The 17,073-nt window shown below is 44.0% G+C and overlaps 1 protein-coding gene across 1 annotated transcript in view; it reads right to left on the reverse strand.

The window, feature by feature from the left end:
- Positions 1 to 17,073, reverse strand: part of PPP1R12C (protein phosphatase 1 regulatory subunit 12C) — a 1,339,157-nt gene that overhangs the window by 452,803 nt on the left and 869,281 nt on the right. The window contains exon 16 of the mRNA XM_069638043.1: positions 3,829 to 3,959. Within this exon, the coding sequence (XP_069494144.1) occupies positions 3,829 to 3,959 (131 nt within the window). The remainder of the gene's footprint in view (positions 1 to 3,828; positions 3,960 to 17,073) is intronic.

Genomic DNA, 17,073 nt, shown 5'->3' on the forward strand with positions numbered 1-17,073 from the left:
ACCGAAGAGCCCGACCTTTCAGCGCTCCCGGAGCCCACGGACTTGCGGTGTTCGGCCTTCTGTTGGGCTCCCGTCGCCGGGTCGCCCTCAAAGGACTTAGAAGCCCGCTCAGACGACTTCTTCGCCTTCTCACTTGCTGCGCCCTTCTCCAGCCAGATGGCGAGGCGGGAACTACGATCTTGTTTGGTCCGTTCCGAAAGGTTCTTGCAGAACGCATAGTCCTTCTCCACGTGCGTCTTGTCCCCATGGAGGCAGTAGAGACATTGCGAATGCTCGTCCTCCTTGAAAACGTTATATAATCCGCATCCAAGGCAGTTCCTGAACAGCTTGGATCCGGGCGTCCAGCTCCCTTTGTCCTGGGCCATGTCCTTGAGGTAGGCTGCAGATCTTCCGGAATCCTCCAAGAAGTGTAAACTCAACGAAAACTTCACCCTTGAGGGGCGTAGAAGAATTCCGAAACGGGTCCCCGTTATCGGAAGTAGAAACAGTGGAGCTTGAGGCTCGATTAAACCGAAAAAATGAGAAATTCTCCTGAAAAAACATGAAAACGCAGTAAAAAAAACCTCAAGAGCTAAACACGAGGACTCCCAACACTTTGAGCATGCGGTAAAAATCTGAGGATGGCTGCCAGATGCAGGGCTTAGGGAGAGGGCAGTCTTTGTCTGGGGGCAGTATGACCCAGAGATCAGTGATCGGTTACTACTAAGAAAGACACATCAGAAACAAAACTGATACTGATTTTTTCTTTACCGAGGATTCCCAGCCTGACGACGGGGAATGAGCATGTGAATCCATGCCAGATCCCATGCTGGAGAAAAATACTTACTTATGGCTATATAACACTGAAAGAATTGACTACTAGCATGTAATATCACACAACACTAAAAAGATAAATATATACAATCAATGAGTAGGGCAAAATACATATAAAACCCCTGTAAAGGATGGTATTAGTATGAAGCTCTACAGGTCCATCACCAAGATGTATGGGGCATTGTGCCTGAAAGTTCACCAAAGTTCCATACAGTTTTGTGAGGCTGGAAAAAAATGAGTGTAGGGTCTCTGGGGTCCAATGAATAGTTCCAAGTGGTGGAGGACAAGTTGTTCTAACAAGTGTCCCCAACTTTATGAGTGGTTGGCCGAACAAGCATGGGCAAAGCCAAACTGTTACAAATTTCCAAAAGTTATCAAAACATTTTAAAGGGAGTTATGGGGTCAGGTTAGTAGTGTTACAACTTACCCCCACTGTACTCCGATTCTTCTTAGACTTGGCAGGATCAGAGGTCGCTTTTCCTGCCATCAGCTTCAGTCCTTGATGCCCAGGGGTTGCAGGTTCGAGAACTTTTCCTGTCAGCGACTAATGCTGGTGCAAGGTCTCCAGGGTGGAAACCGCAAAATAACTCAATGCAGGGCCCCTCTCAGGACAGGACTTCACACTGGCAAGCAGTTTCGGAAGACAGCTACCAATAAACAGTGACGCAAGAGGGAGGATTCACTTGCTGCGGTCAGACTTCACCTCTCATCTTGGGTCCCCTTGGGGCTAGGACCACGGCATGTCGAAGAGGTGAGTTGTATAGCTCAAGCTGGCGGTACACCCCTCCCACCTGCTTCCCCCGCCCCCTCCAAGTTGCAGGGATCAACTCAGAACAGCGAAGGCTGCAGCACAGTAGCCCAAACGCTGAGCTGGGCAGCCGCTGGGTGATCCAGGGGCACTTCCGAAGGCTCTTCTTCGTAGGACTCCGAGCCAACATCGAGAATGGATGCACCCTCCATTCCAAGGGTCGTAGCTTCCTGGCAAGACTGCTGGAGATCTTCCACAAAACATGTTTCTTCCAGGACAGCAGCAGAAGTTGGTTGCCAGGCCTCCTTCCAACGGGACCACAGTCTTCTTGCAGGTCTTGCAGCTGGACATGATACTTGGCTCCTTCAGTTTATTTGAGGATCTCTCCAGAGTGGGTGTAGGGGTCCTCTTATCCAAAAAGGCAGGTAGGAGTTGAAACTTCCACTAGCCAAAGATCTTGCCCACACACACCCGAGCAGTGGGCCAATCAGGACCACTGGTGGCACAACTCATGAATACTACAGACACAAACCAGTTTGTGGATTGGGACCAGATAGTCCCAACCCACATCCTGGCAGAAAAAACACATGGCCCTTGCTGCAGCCTGTGAAAAGCCTCTGCTTTCTCGGGCACTGAAAGTCCACATAAGGATTTTCCTGGCCTCACAGGCCAGGAAGGAGGGTTAAAGACAAGAAGGCCATGGAACAAACGAAACACCTTGTGGCACAGCCATGTTTAGGCACTAGCCACAGTTAGTAGCCAGGCGCGGTAAGGCTAAAGTAAGAGAGAAGGGAGTATTACGTGTGCCCATTTTGGGGTACGTCGTTAATCATTATGACGGTATTAAGGAAGACTGTTTCGGGTCATATTGTTTTTAATAGTGAGAATAAAGCCCTTCATATCACTTTACACTGCATCTGGAAACACATAGTGAGGAAACTTTGAAGTACAAAGAAACAAGGTTTTTCTGCGGTAACGATCTATGATCTTTTGTGGCTCCAAGCCTGAAAATCTAACCACAGATGTGTATTTATCTATGTTCTAGGATTGAAAAACTTTTTTTTTAGAGAGCCGCTAAGGAGTTTGGAAGGAGAATTATGTAAAGTTGCCTGAGAAAGCCCTTCATATTGTATTCTGTCCACTATTACTGATGAGTTATGAACTGCTTCTATTTTATGTATTTTATGAAATGGTGTGTAAAGTTTTAATATAAACTAATCACATTAATACATACATAAATAAAAGTGACACCAAAAAATATGCAAAAGTAACTGCTACCACCAGCTCGTCCCTTATGCACACCTATAGTAACCAAAACTCCTACGAGTGTTGTCTAGGGCAAAACAAGTGTAGACCATTGTACTGCTTTGTACGATGCATTGTGCAATGATAAAAAGTAACCAAAGTGATGACAAGTTACCAAAAGTGGTAACAAAGTAACAAGACTAAGGGAAACCGTATTTCCCAGTACTAACAGCCTGAAGGATGTTCTTTTTCCCCATGACAAAAGAGCAAATGCCAGAGTAATGAAGCTTAAGGCTTCACTGCACTGCAAAACGAGGTCGGTTAGGGGGGTCCACAGAAATTGAAGGAAAGGTGCTGTAAAAGGAAATTATTCTTAACAGGTGCCTATGGTAGTGACCAACATATAGACCGTGCGGTTCAACATTACTGTATTTATAATAGGCTTGGTATCTTTTTAAAACTGTGTATCAAGTACTTAATTGACCTGAAAGTTATATATGCAAAAAATATATATTTTTCAGCTCATCCGTGTGGTGTATTTTTCAGAGCCAACTGCATGTATTAATTGTACCTTTGTATCGAGCTATCTGCACCAGAGGTTGCTCTTTCCATGTTACCTACACTTAAAGAAAGGTGTGGCTTTCCTTTGTCAGGTGTTTGCGCCCACATTAAGGTCAGTGGTTGTAGTGCCCTACAAAGAAGTACAAAAACTGTCTAAACCACCATCAAGGACAACACACCAAAAAGGGAGATGCTCTGGCCTGGGGACTTCAGTATAGGTCCCGCTGAAAGAAAAATAGCCTGAAAACCCACAAAGTCAGCAAAAGTTTATGGAACTCAGAGTTCGTAAAAGGAATCAAAATGTGCATTCTGATCCAGCTAACCCTGAGGAAATCTTTAAGCAGGCAGCCCAGAGAAACAATTTATTAGTCACAATTCTTTAAATCAAGCCCTTACAATTGATCCCGAGATTGGAAATTAAGAGAGAAAAAAAAGTAAGCGATGCCTGGGGCTATCCACACCTCAGAGGAGTTTGTAACAATGCCTGCTAACAGTCTTTCTCGCCTTCCTTTTCTTCGATCTCTCGCTGCCAGACGATTACGGTTTTCAGACTCGTTCTCCTGCTTGCTCAACCCATCCGGGTCCATGGACACTGCAGATAAATTCATTAAAAACAATCAGATTGGGCATCTTACAGTGACTGATCTTATGTATAACTGGCACATCGAAAGTGAATCAGAAGTCAAATGTCCTCAAAAACAACTTTTTCATTGCTCGAGTATTAAAAAAGTAACTCACTGGGAGTTCAGTAGACTTCTCCATCTAACAGTCATTCTCTTTTAAACTATTATAACTGCCACCTTTCTTGGAAGACTGGCGGCATTCCTTCCCAAAGAAAAGTCTTCTCCAGATTTGCTTAAACGACCAGGAGAGACTGTATTCACATACCTTAGCAAAGAGGTAGGTAAGTATTTGGGGTATACATTAATTGTTAAGTAATTGGAAGAATAATACTGGACTAAAACATGGGTGATCGTCTCAGACTGGTGTCATTTGTCTAGTAGATTTTCAGCACTCTGCAGTGAGGATTCGTGAGAGGATCACATATGGAGTTGTAGCTTTCGTACGGTCCAGACTTATCCATCTAATTATTTGTCTTGATATATCAAGTTCAGGAAATGCAGTTACAAAATGGCTTATAGGATTTTTGTGGAAAAGAAAGGTGAATGTAAAAATATTTCATTTGCGAAAGGATTTTTTAACATTTAATATAGCAATGACACCAGATGTGGCGGATCGGGTGGTAATGGCCCAGAGCTCAACTTATGGGCCCTGGCACCATTACCAACAGCTACAGAAGGTAGGATTGGGAAGTAACACTCTGGTCTGTCAATTCTGAAACCCGGTGTGCTGACAGCAATGTATTTTGTATGAATGGGACACGTCTGCAACGTCCTGTTCATTCATACAAAATACTTACTCAAGATGGCCACCATGGAGCTGGAAGACGGGGCGCCATGTGGAGCCGCTCTTCCATATATATGGCGGTATGGGACGCTAGAGCGGCGGTGGTTGCACAGCCGCTGACTGAGTCAGGTAAGTCGGGTAGGGAAGGAAACACTGACCGGAGGGGAAGGTCAGGGGGTGGGAGAAGGGTCAGGGGAGCAGCCTGCTCCGAAGGCATTGTGGTATTCAGTCCGCAATTTGAGCAAACTGACTGGTTGCTTCACCTCCCCCTCTATTCCCCCCATCCCCCACAGGAGATAATACCCTAAGACTTGGATGCATCGCTGATCATTTAAAAAAGTAAAAATAAAAGCACATGAATACGAGAAAGTCGTGAATTCCTGTAGTTTAGAATGCAATACATGGACCTTTGTGCAAGAACTTGAAAATCGGGACAATAGAGAAAACAGTGCGACACAGAATTACATAAAGAGCCTCTGGTGCAAGCACTCATTGATAGATACTTTTCACAAGTTATTAAAACAAAATAAACAAAGTTGAGATGGCCACACACCTATCAAAACCAATGGAGAGTGAAGGGTGTGGAGGAAAGGGCAAAATCAACCATATGTACATTTAAAGTGGTTTTCGACTGCAGGGCACAACACAGAATCTGCTTTAGGCTTCTGGGCATGAGTGCAGGTAGGTGAAAGTTATGAGACTGACAGAACTACTACATGAAGTTCTCCACAGCATAACAGGGTAACCTTCGTCACAGTTATAACTTAACATTCTCATCATGGAAGAGAGCATTTCTTTTATCCATAAACTATGCTAGAGAAGGGGACTCCAAGCTACCATTTTAAATGATCGTTAAAATATGTAAATCTGTTATGTAGATTCAGGTTTGCAAAGTAACCATACGTGGCCTTCCTGGTCAGGAACTCAATTGCTCTATGCCAGCCAATGAATTGCTTTAAATTCATTTGACAAAGATCTTTATTCTAAAGCCACTAACATTTTAAGTAGCCATCCGTAAACTAATAACCAAAAGTCCTACTGCATACCATTCGGCAAGATAGTAAAAATGCAGTCCCTTTTCAGGTTGTACTAAGCCTTGATGCACACAGTCCAACAAATAATGAAGGTTAGAACCTGTACATTATAACATGCAAGGGTACATGTCAGGAGGCTTAAAACGTAAGGTGAGCTCTAGATTTTGGCATCTACACCAAATCACAAACAATTTCCACTTTCCAATGTAGGTTAACTTGGCGGATGAAGCTCAGCCTGTGATTGGAATCTACATACATTTATCTTGCAATACCAGATGGCAGCCTTTAAACCGTTTAGGAGATACGCTGCGTGCTGCAATAGTGAAAGGTAGTAATTTTGAGTGCAATACTGATCTACATATCATCAAACCTAATCACAGGTTGACCACCAGAGGAGAAACAAATCAGAAAAGCAGGTCTGAGAACCACGGTCTTTCAGGCCCATTTGAGGATCATTTAAAGTCCAATCCATAACTCTTTGTAAAAGTCAGTTTGGAGAGGGCTCAAAGCCTTACGAAGCAGCAGAACAGCAAGGGATCCTGCGGATACTTTCAGTCTCTAGGTAAGGATTGTAGAAGTATTGACACAACGGTGGAGACCCTAGGACGCGAAAAAGGGACACAAGCCGACAGCTTGGGTCTGAGTTAAGAGTGGACACCCTGGACACCTCTTCGTGCACTCCAAAACTCTGGAGCGACTTCTTGGTTTAAGGTAAGCAATACCTTTTCACCTCACAGTGCCTTAGGTTAGCTGAAATGCTTGTGGCTGGATTCTCCTATGTGTAGCAGCGATGGGCCCAGTCTCTGGATTCCTTGTTCTGGTGAGCACTCTGATCGGGATCTCAGCCGCAGTCTCGAGGGAGGACATCTGGCACAGCCTTCTACAGCTTCTCAGGTCAGTCTATGATTGTGGAACCTTTTCTGCAGCACCAACAAAGGGTACAATTCGCCCAGTCAATCTTCTTCGATTCCTGGAGTTCTGCACTCTGGTGAGGGGACTTGGATGAGTCGGATTGTGTCTCTGGAGGTTCAAAATATTCTTTCAAGGGTTGCCCCACATTATGGTGATAATCCCTCCTACCAAGTGGGGATACAATGTATATGATCAACAAAAGGAAGGACATACAACATCTTAATGACACAATGTGTACCCTGAAATAGAATCCTACTTATGCAACCTCTTAACAAATATAGGCTGCGCACAGTGTATTCAAATACGAAAAGGTTTTTCATAAAATATAATTTTTAATTCATCTTCTTGTCAAAGCACAAGTATGAAAACATTAAAAACACATACACAACAGAGCAGTAGACAATCATAAAATTATTCCACCTCACAAAACCAAGTCAAAAATACTTGATGAAACACAGCTGCAACTTAATTTTTCCTATTACCTACTGTGCCAACAAAGCCTGACATATAAGTTTCTGTCCTAAGTGTTTGAAATAACTGGACATTCTTCAGGGGCAGAAATTTGTCTTGTGCTTAAGGTAGATCTCGTTCATTCCTTCATACACAGGATCCCTGTATCTCAGGGTACACAAAAAGGGACATACATATCACTATATGGGCATCTACGGTCTTATTAGTAAACCTAGCCTAGACCCTAATCACCACTAGGGTGGATAGGTATAAAATCAATAACATACCTGAACCAATAGTTTGTAGTGATAAATCTTCAAACTAAAAGCAATTCCAAATCTTGCTCTTCACTTTTCTAGCAGAATGTAGGATTCACTCAAAAAGGCACCTGAAAATAATATCTAATACTCGCCTTAGTCAAAATGATATTACATTATCAACACCCTAAATAGGGTGGACAAGTAAATGGACAAGAAACACGGATGCACCATGCGCTTACCCATAGAAGTTAATACACCTATTCCCGTGGTAAACCACAGCGGGAAGTCTTCAGATGTATAGTACTCTCCCTCAATGATAGATGTATCGTTTCTAAAAAGGGGTAACAGTCGCTGATTAGAAATAATCTCCCAGAGTAATTCTACCCCAACAGACAACGGCACACAAATCTCCTCTTACCTTCCTCTGAATAGCTGGTCTGTTTCAGTCAGAATAAAAGAGCCACTCGGGGACCCCTAGTATCCAGGGCCTTCATTCCACATTAGGTTATACAGGAAAAATCCTGAGTTGCAAAAGTTTGTGTCCCACGTCTACAAGCATAATCGGGAAACACAAAGGGCAATATTAGCCCTAGCAAGGCAAGTAGAGAAATGCCCCTATAGTCTAAAGCGGCCGCAATGGTTTTCCAGCTAACCAGCACTTATCTTACCTTGAATCGCTTCGAACTGACGCTCCAACATTACAATGGGTTCACAGTTCATCCGGATGTCAATATGTCGGAGTGGCGGTGAGTGGCAGTCCTGCAGTACTCTCTCTGTTGGTCTGTCTTCCCTGCTACTTCCTGAAGGAGGAGCCTTCTATCCAGCCTGCTACATAATCTCCTTCCTAGGGCGCAGCGGATACGGAGTGGTGGTGAGTGGCAGTCCTGCAGTCATGGCAGACTTGGCTGTGAGGACTGCCGCCCCACTACTCTCTCCCCTGAATGATGAAGGGAGAAGACTTCGGAGTACCCGGTCACCTTTGAATACAGACCCAGCCTCTTTCATGGACGTACCAGAGTCATCAGACTGTCCTACACAATCTCGCCCCCAAAACAAAAACTTTACTAAGAAAGTGGAGGGCCAGGCCGGTTCGGCCGTGCTAATAGGCAAAGGATTGCGCAATATAAATGCGCCAACCACGCTTACCTTGTCTCCAGCATGCAGCAATCACCAGGAGCTGCCATCGTCTACCCATTCGCTTCCATCTGGTGTGGCCAGTTGCCCACCTTCAGCACGCTCTCCGCTTGCTCCCGCAGGGGGGGCAGCGGCTGACGTGGTGCACGTTGCCATCACAGTGGAGCTCTCCGCTGCGCCGGCTCCCGCTCTCTGGGCGCCGCCGCTAGCGGGAACGCCTGCCCCGAAACAGGGGCCCAGCTGAGGTGATTGCATCCTGGGCTGTGAGGCCGCCCCCAGCAGTGTGCTCCCGCGGTCGTCTGCGGAGCCCAGGATTTTGGAGGAGCCGTGTGCGAGGGGACTCTTGACCTCGCCCCCTACGGCTCTCCCAGTCATGGCGATGGTCCATGCAGCGGCGGAGGATGGCGAGCCCCTCCTGGATCCAGATGCGGTCCCTCGCTCGCTGGCAGCGAAGCCAGGCCACGCCCCCGGGGGATCGCGGAGGCGTTGAATCAGACATAGCCTGATTCCTAGACTGCCTGCTATGGCAAACTTTGAGAAGACTAGCCGGCAGTCTCTAGTTGCAAATCACAAGAAACGGGAGAGACCAGCACCCGTAACCCCATGGGGTAAAACAAAAATTACGAACACGACATAAGTATTAAATAAAAATAAACACCAATTGCCAGCTTCCCAAAGAAACAAAAACACAAGTGGCAAAAAAAACGCAAATGGGAACAAGCTAAGTAGAAAGCCATCGCCCTTAACCCTCCTGGCCAACTTCTTTAATAAACAGACCAATCACCTTACCAACAATGGCTGCGAATTATCCGACACAAAGATCTTAGAGGCGGTCCTGGAGAACAAACCAGCTCATAAATTAAGGAAAATAAATAATAGAAACCATGACAGAAGCCTAACAATATCTGGAATGCAAAACAACGTGGATTCTGCAGACGCAACACTTGCATCCATAGACTATCAGAACTCCATAGCATCACATGACTCAGAGAATGTGGGGCCCTTGACAGCTCCTATTTCCACAGATGCGGCCTCTACAGCCTTACTCGACCCCGAGCAAACCTTGACTAGGGCTAATGCCCATGGTGCTAAGCATACTTCAGAAAGATGCTGTTAATGACAAACCAATCTTAGAGAACTCTGCCATATTGGATACTTCACCGAAAGCCAGCACACCGCACAAGCTGCACTCTTAGCCCTCAAGAAAGCCAGCTGATAGAGAAATAATCTATAAACATCTCTAGGTCAAAAGAGCCCTGCACCACCAACAAGAATAGTACGAGCTCCACCAACAATAGTACGGATTTAGAAGCCCATGTGACCGTACCACCTACAGCACCACCGGCCTCGAACAGAAAGGCATGTAGACCGGCCGAAAGCAAATCCAAATCGAAGTCCATGTCGTAGACTTTCCATAGATTGGCCACCTCATCATAAAAATTCTAAGGAGAACTCTGGTCCTTCGTCCCCCCCCTTCTCCGTTTGAATAAACCTCTACCTCAGTTGGGAACATCAATCAAAGATACTCCTAAAAAAACCAGATTTTTTCTATAATGTCAGCCATCACCATCTCACTAGCGCCTTTCATGAAACTTTACAAATCAATGTACGACACAATCAAGGACCAAACAACGCTTCAAGCAAAGATTCACACGAACGTCATTTATCTAGAAGGCTACATTACAGCACAAGAGGATAGAGCTAAACAGACAAACTTAACCCTTGTGACATGAACAAGGCGCCTCTTGGCCATGGAAAAGATACTAACAGAAGAGGACAAACCAATGAACCCCCTGGGAAAATTGAGTCCAACGGTGCCGCTATCGCCAATCATCGATTTGACATCCACGAAGTGGGCTTTCGAACCCTCATCTACAGAAGAGTCATCTACTAAGTTCTTAAAGAAAACCAAATCTCTTTTGGTTGCCAAGACAAAAGGCAAAGAAGCCGTATTCATTGTCGACGAGAGTGACAAACTCCCCATAAATAAGCCACCACAGAAAGATCTTCAAGATCACGCTTATGCAATATTCGACAAAGCACAGGTAATACCTGACAAACTCCAAAAAGGGCTCTCGGTGCTAGATCCAAACAATCATACAGAGCGAAAGAAGCAATCCTTGCAGCAGAAAGTGGTGCTAAGTCCATACCACCACCTAGAGCGGCGTTGAATCCTCTATTGGATCCCAAACACACTCAACAGTCCGAGTTACCCCGTAGGAACGACCAAGGTTCGTCCCCCACAACGGCAGAAGATTTTCTGGAGGATGCATCGTTAATGAATAGCAGTCAACATCTTGATGACGAATTGCCCCCTCCAATTAAAGTTCAGGCCGTGCTTGAAAACCAGAAAAAAACAACGCTAACTACACAATGTACTGACCCAAACGCTCCAGATCCTGAAAGCTGTGACACTCTTCCTTACATTGGAGGAGCGAAGAAACAACCCAAATAAAAAACCAAGCCAGGACTCGTAGCCGAGATAGGCCCATGGAGTCCCACAGACAAGATGACAAGCAGACTACTCGAAATTTAAAACCTTGCCCTGAGCAGGACCAATATAAACGAGAAACTAGAAGGAAGCTCTCTGACTCACATTCAGTCGTGGAATATTCAACAAGCAGGAAAGACTCAGAACCACAAAAAGCTCTTTTGCCGATCATCATAGATCAAGAACAGAGAAATACCGGAACCCCACGAGAAGCAACGCTTCTCTCCATAATTGGATCCTGAAATTAGAACAAATACAGGAAAATTATGACGACGTGACCCTAAACAGAAGTTGAGTCTTGAAAATGCTTCATTTCATTCCAAATCTGCAACAAATTAAAACCAGCAATTTAAAAAAATAGTGGAGCCGAGCCATCGACATGGTAAGGCTAGAAGCCTTTTACACATTTCTTCCACCACAGTTAAAGACTGTCTAAAACGAGAAAAAGACGAACTCTTAAGATTGGGCTATTCCCTATCTGACCATAAAAATAAAACACCTACAATGGAAAGAACCCCAAAGAGGCATGCAGCCAACACAAACAAACCGTCATGGTTGACTAACAAAGAACAGACTCAACAAGTGAAGACTCACAACCAGCCTTTGGTTGGTGGAATTGAAGACAATGGAAGTGAAGAAACTTGTATTAAACACTCGAACAAAATATTCATTGACCAACCGAGCATCAAGGAGGACGGAGGAATCCCCACAAACAACGACCACAAGAACTAAACTAAATTCTCTATATTCAAAAACAGGAAAAGAAAAGTCCTTCTACTCCGAAACAAAAGAAACTGAGCACCGAGGAACAAAAAGAACAATTATTCAAGAAGCAGTGGGAAAAAGTTACTCAACGGCAATAGACGCAACCAGAACGAACAAACACAGCTTTTGGTCCTGGCTTCCGAAAGCGCTAACCATCCAGCGAAGTAAATGGCAATCCAAGCTCAAGGATCCACAAGGACAAGAGGACTTATGACACTTTTCTTCTACTGAGGATCTAAGGTTAGGCTCCTAGAACACGAGAGGTTTTCTCCACCTAACGACTAAAGACGATGTTAACCTCAGCCAATACGATATCCTATGTCTCCAGGAAACCTGGTTAACTAAAACCCCAGTCCTAGACGGGTATGAAATTATTCTGGCCCCGGCAAAACAAGGACCCAAAGGTCAACCATCCTCGGGGCTGTTAATAGCCTGTAAAAACACCCAGGGTATCCTGATGAAAGAAACACTAGTAGCAAATCAATTTCTACTAGCCGTCGTAATGACTTGGACACAAATTAGCCGGCTCTAAAGTCAATCAGGCGACCAAGATCGCAGTGTTTACTGTGTACTGGAACCCAGCAAAAGTTACGTCCTCACAGTTCCTTGATACAATTGAGAACATGATTGACTCGGCACTGGCTGTACACTAAATTCACCACATCTTAATATGCAGAGATTTAAATGCAGTTTGTACCTCACAATACCACAAATCTAACGCATCGCAACTTGAACAAAGAGGAACGTTATGGCTCAACTTGATGCATTCTAAAAACTTGCATAACCTTGGGAACATCTACAAAGCTGAAGAGCACCCACCTACGTGGACCAACGGCAATCTAAATTCCACTATTGACTACATCTTTGTTTCCATCCAAGTCCTTCAGATGATGACGTCCCTCGAAGTGATACAAACCAAAGCTAGTGATCACAATCTCCTACAGATGACGTTGAAGAACACCATCAGGGCCGAACAAAGACCAATTCATACCCTGGAAGTGAACAATCAACTTAACAGATTAAAACTATCTGAAAAAAGTATCCAAGAACTGATGCGGAGGTACTTTAAGGCCGAAACTCTTGACAGCAACAAACAAGTAGACTATGGCCCACTTTTGAGGGCCTACCATAAACCAGCTAAGGGAAATCTCACAGCAACATCCCAAAAAAAACACATACGAGGCTGTGGTCTTTAAGCGCCGAGAACTTAGGCGACTAAAAAGAGCAACTACTAAAATGAACCCGGACCAAGTTAAAACAGCTATCACAGAAGCAGTTAAAACCTATCGCTCATGGGTAAGAGCTCACCGGTGGCAACTCCATCAACAAGATGCCGAAGCCATGCTTAAAGCAATCTGCAGCAACAAGTACAAGGAATTTTGGTCCCTCCTGAGATGTATAAATCCAGAAACCAACGACGTGGTCTCAAACAGAATTCGGGAAGCAACATGGGTAAACCATTTTACCAATCTTCACCAAGCCCCAGAAAGACCTGATAGTACATTCCCAGGTTCATGCAGGAGCACAAATTCTACATCGTTATGGCGGAGGATCCAAATACAGTCCAACACAGATCAGTTTCATACTCAACTGAATGGATCAAATTCAACAATCCAACCAAAATCACTGACCTCCTAAAAAAACTGAAAAACTCAAGAGCACCAGGCCCGGATGGCATTACGAACATTGACCTGAAGGCCCATCCTGAGGAATGGGATAAATCTATGTCATAGGTCTTTACAAGATGTGCAGAGGCAAAATCAATTCCGCCCTCCTGGACAACAGCCATCTTGGTCCCGATATACAAAAAAGGAATCTAGTGATCCGGCCAACCACCGGCCTATAGCGCTGCTAGACCCGATAGGGAAAATCTTCGGCTCCCTGTTATTGAAACAATTTCAAAGCTGGGCCTCAAAAGCTGTATGCAATGATCATTTTCAATCTGGATTTAAAAAGAACACAGGTACAAATATCAAAATACTGCTAATATCGACACTGAAGAAGAAAGTAATGGAGGGAGGCCCTAGACTCTTCACAGAGTCATAGACCTATCCCAGGCATTTGATCGGGTAGACAGAGATCATCTTTGGGAGAAACTGGTGCGTTGGGACTGTCCGAAAAAAATTCTGGAACCTACCAAAGCATTATACACAAACACCAACGTAAAAGTCCGCCTGAGCCAACAAGGTTTCCTGTCTGCCTCAATCCCGTCATTCCAGGGAGTTAAACAGGGGTGACCCCTGGCCCCAGCGCTGTTCCTTGCATACATCGGAGACTACCGGCAATTTGAAGACTCCGTGCGCTCGTTCCCGCCAAACCTAATGCAAACAAAAAACAGCAGATTGCTCTACGCAGACAACCCAATTCTTTTCGATCACACTCAAATTGAACTTCAACGTCAACTCAATAACTTACATGCCTACACTACGGCAAACAACCTTGATATGAACATTAAGAAAACAAAAATAATGGTCTTCGAGAAAGTACCCAAAAAAAAAAGGAAAAATTTACTTGGACTCTTGACAAAAGAAAAGTAGAGAAAGTAACAAACTTAATATATCTTGGAGTCACTTTACATTCTACAAAAAAAACAAAGCAATGCAGACGAACTTGATCATGAAGACCCGCAAACTGGCAGCACAAGGAACGGCTATTGATAGGAAATTCGGTATATTCTACACCATTCCGGCCCTACATTTTTACAAACAAAAAGCTCTCCCTACTATCACCTATGGGGCCGATGCAATGCCAGAGTTACCTAATGCAATATGGGTAAAGGTAGAAGCAACTTACTGGAGAACAGTCCCTGGCCTACCTAAATCCACACCAGCCGCTCTAAAATATTGGTTATTTGTGAAAGTTTAAAGAAATGAGCACCTCTAGGAGTAGAACTCATCCTGCTTTCCATAGAGGGTACGGTGAACAATAACTCCCTGATGCTCTACAGGAAATGCGTGATGCCAGGCAGCACCGACTTGTTCACTCTGATAAACAGAACCCTGGGAGGTTCTAACTGTGAAATGCTGGAATGGTGGAAAACTGAAAATCTACTTTTGTTGGAAACACTGTGCAGTAAAGACGATCTGATCAGTAACCCGGATAAAGTTCTGAAGAAACTAAAAGAACTCGACTGGATCGACACATTAAGAGAGGCAGATGGATGTAAACTTACTACACACTTACCGGCCATTTGGAAAAAGCTCAACGATCTTCAAGGATAAAGAAATTCTCAAGCAGACCAGCCCGTCATTTCATACTAAGAACTAGGCTCAACCTTTTAGACATAAACGAGATTTGAAAAATCAGAGGTCTCTCAACGACGAATACCTGTAGAATTTGCAAAAACACAAACGAGAAAGAATCCATCCGCCATCTCCTCCTATCCTGTCCTGTCTGGGTACGGAGTGGGTGAGATCCCAATACATCAAAGCCTTCTTTGAACATCCACGCCTGGCAGATGAAGAAACACTGTGGTTCAGAATGATTAGCGTAAACAAAGTAACATGGCAAATTGGCACTTTTAAAATTCTACAGCATATAACAACTCTGCAAGAGATTGTGAATACTTCAATACTGGAAAGGCAAGCAGACGTATGAAAACGATCCAGTCCTCCGGTGAACTCAACCTCTTCCGTGTCTATAGTCGACAACGATGTTGACTATTTAGTCGAGAACATGATCAAGATTAGAAACACTTTAGTTGTAAAAATCAATCTGTTTGATAAAAAAAACAAAAAATAAAATATATATACGTCTACCACACCCCCACGGCAGTATGCATAACGTCACCACGCCACATGATGACGTCACCCGGCAGTCGTTACGTGATGACGTCACCCGGCGCGTTACTAGCTACGGAAATATAGCCGGAATGGCCTCAATCACTTGTTCTGTCCTCCTAAATGCCTGCCCTACAAAGAGACAGAGATAGAATTTACTAATGGGAACAGATTGACCATCACTACTTACTTTAGCCTCAGTCAGTAGTCCTAACACCAACAACACCATCTGAGTGTTCCTAATGGTTGTAAATGCTAGAGGAAAAGAAGGTGTACCATGCCTCATGTTCACACAGATTGTCCAAATACATAGTTCACCCAATCAGATACATTAGTGCCATCACAATGTGCATACGCACCACAGGTTGGTATTTGAAATTCATAGTATTTCAATACAAAGTATAGTCTTATCATACTGAAAAGACTAGCATCATGACACATATCTTACTTAGATGGCTTGGTAATGCTGTCTTCTGAACTATACTATAATATCAGTGAGTGCAAAACTCAAGCACCAAAGAGCACGGGGCAGAACAATAACAGTTTATTTAATATTAGGCCACTCAATGTTTTCATTCAGCACTATCAAATGGCGGTTTGTTAAGAAAATGAGTCTGTTCCAAATTAATCAGTTTTCTATTGATTTCTTCTTGGGATCTCCCTTTAACTTTTTTTTTAGGATACACCACTCAAATTCCATGAATGAATGACCCATCTCATCAAAATGTTTAACTAAAGGAGCTTTATCAATATGATTCTTTATACAGCTCTTATGCTCAAGCATGGAAGTCTTGCACTTCCTGTTGGTCTTTCCTATATATATCAAAGCACAAGGACAGTTGATCATGTAAATTACATTTTCTGTTTTACAATTTGTGTGTTCTTACAATGTCCATTCATGATTCAGACCTCGATTTACAGAAGTAATTTTACGTGTCAATGGGCACATTACACATTCCCCACACGGATGGTGTCCCACTACTCGGGGCAAACCCCAAAGTGTACATTGTGTTGCCAAAGGATTGGTAATCTGGTGTATATCATTTTTCATTACAAGATTCCGAATATTAGTGCTTTTTTAAAAGCCACCAAAGGTGGAGGAATACTCATGATCTTTTCCCAATTCCTACAAATAATATTCTTTACTTTGTAAGACAGGTTACTGAAGGTGTTAAACACCAAAGGGGTCTCATGTTTATCTTTGCTTTTCTTTTTAAAGAGAGGCTTCACAGTTATTGTTAAACGCACATTTAGCCGATTGTTTCACAACTTTAACAGGGTAGCCTCCAAGAATCAATTTGTCCATTAACATATTGGCTCCTCCTTCATAGTCATGTCTCGTGCTACTGTTCCGCTCGAGTCTCTGGAGGTTCACCTGGCGCTCAGCAAAGACTTGGACAGATTTGGCAAGACGATGCACTACGATTGGGTCAGAGGTCTCCTGGTATTCAGAGTCAGCAATTCGGGAAAGGCA

This window comes from Ambystoma mexicanum, chromosome 1q (assembly GCF_040938575.1).
Source record: "Ambystoma mexicanum isolate Mex_15411 chromosome 1q, UKY_AmexF1_1, whole genome shotgun sequence".
Classification (NCBI taxonomy): domain Eukaryota; kingdom Metazoa; phylum Chordata; class Amphibia; order Caudata; family Ambystomatidae; genus Ambystoma; species Ambystoma mexicanum.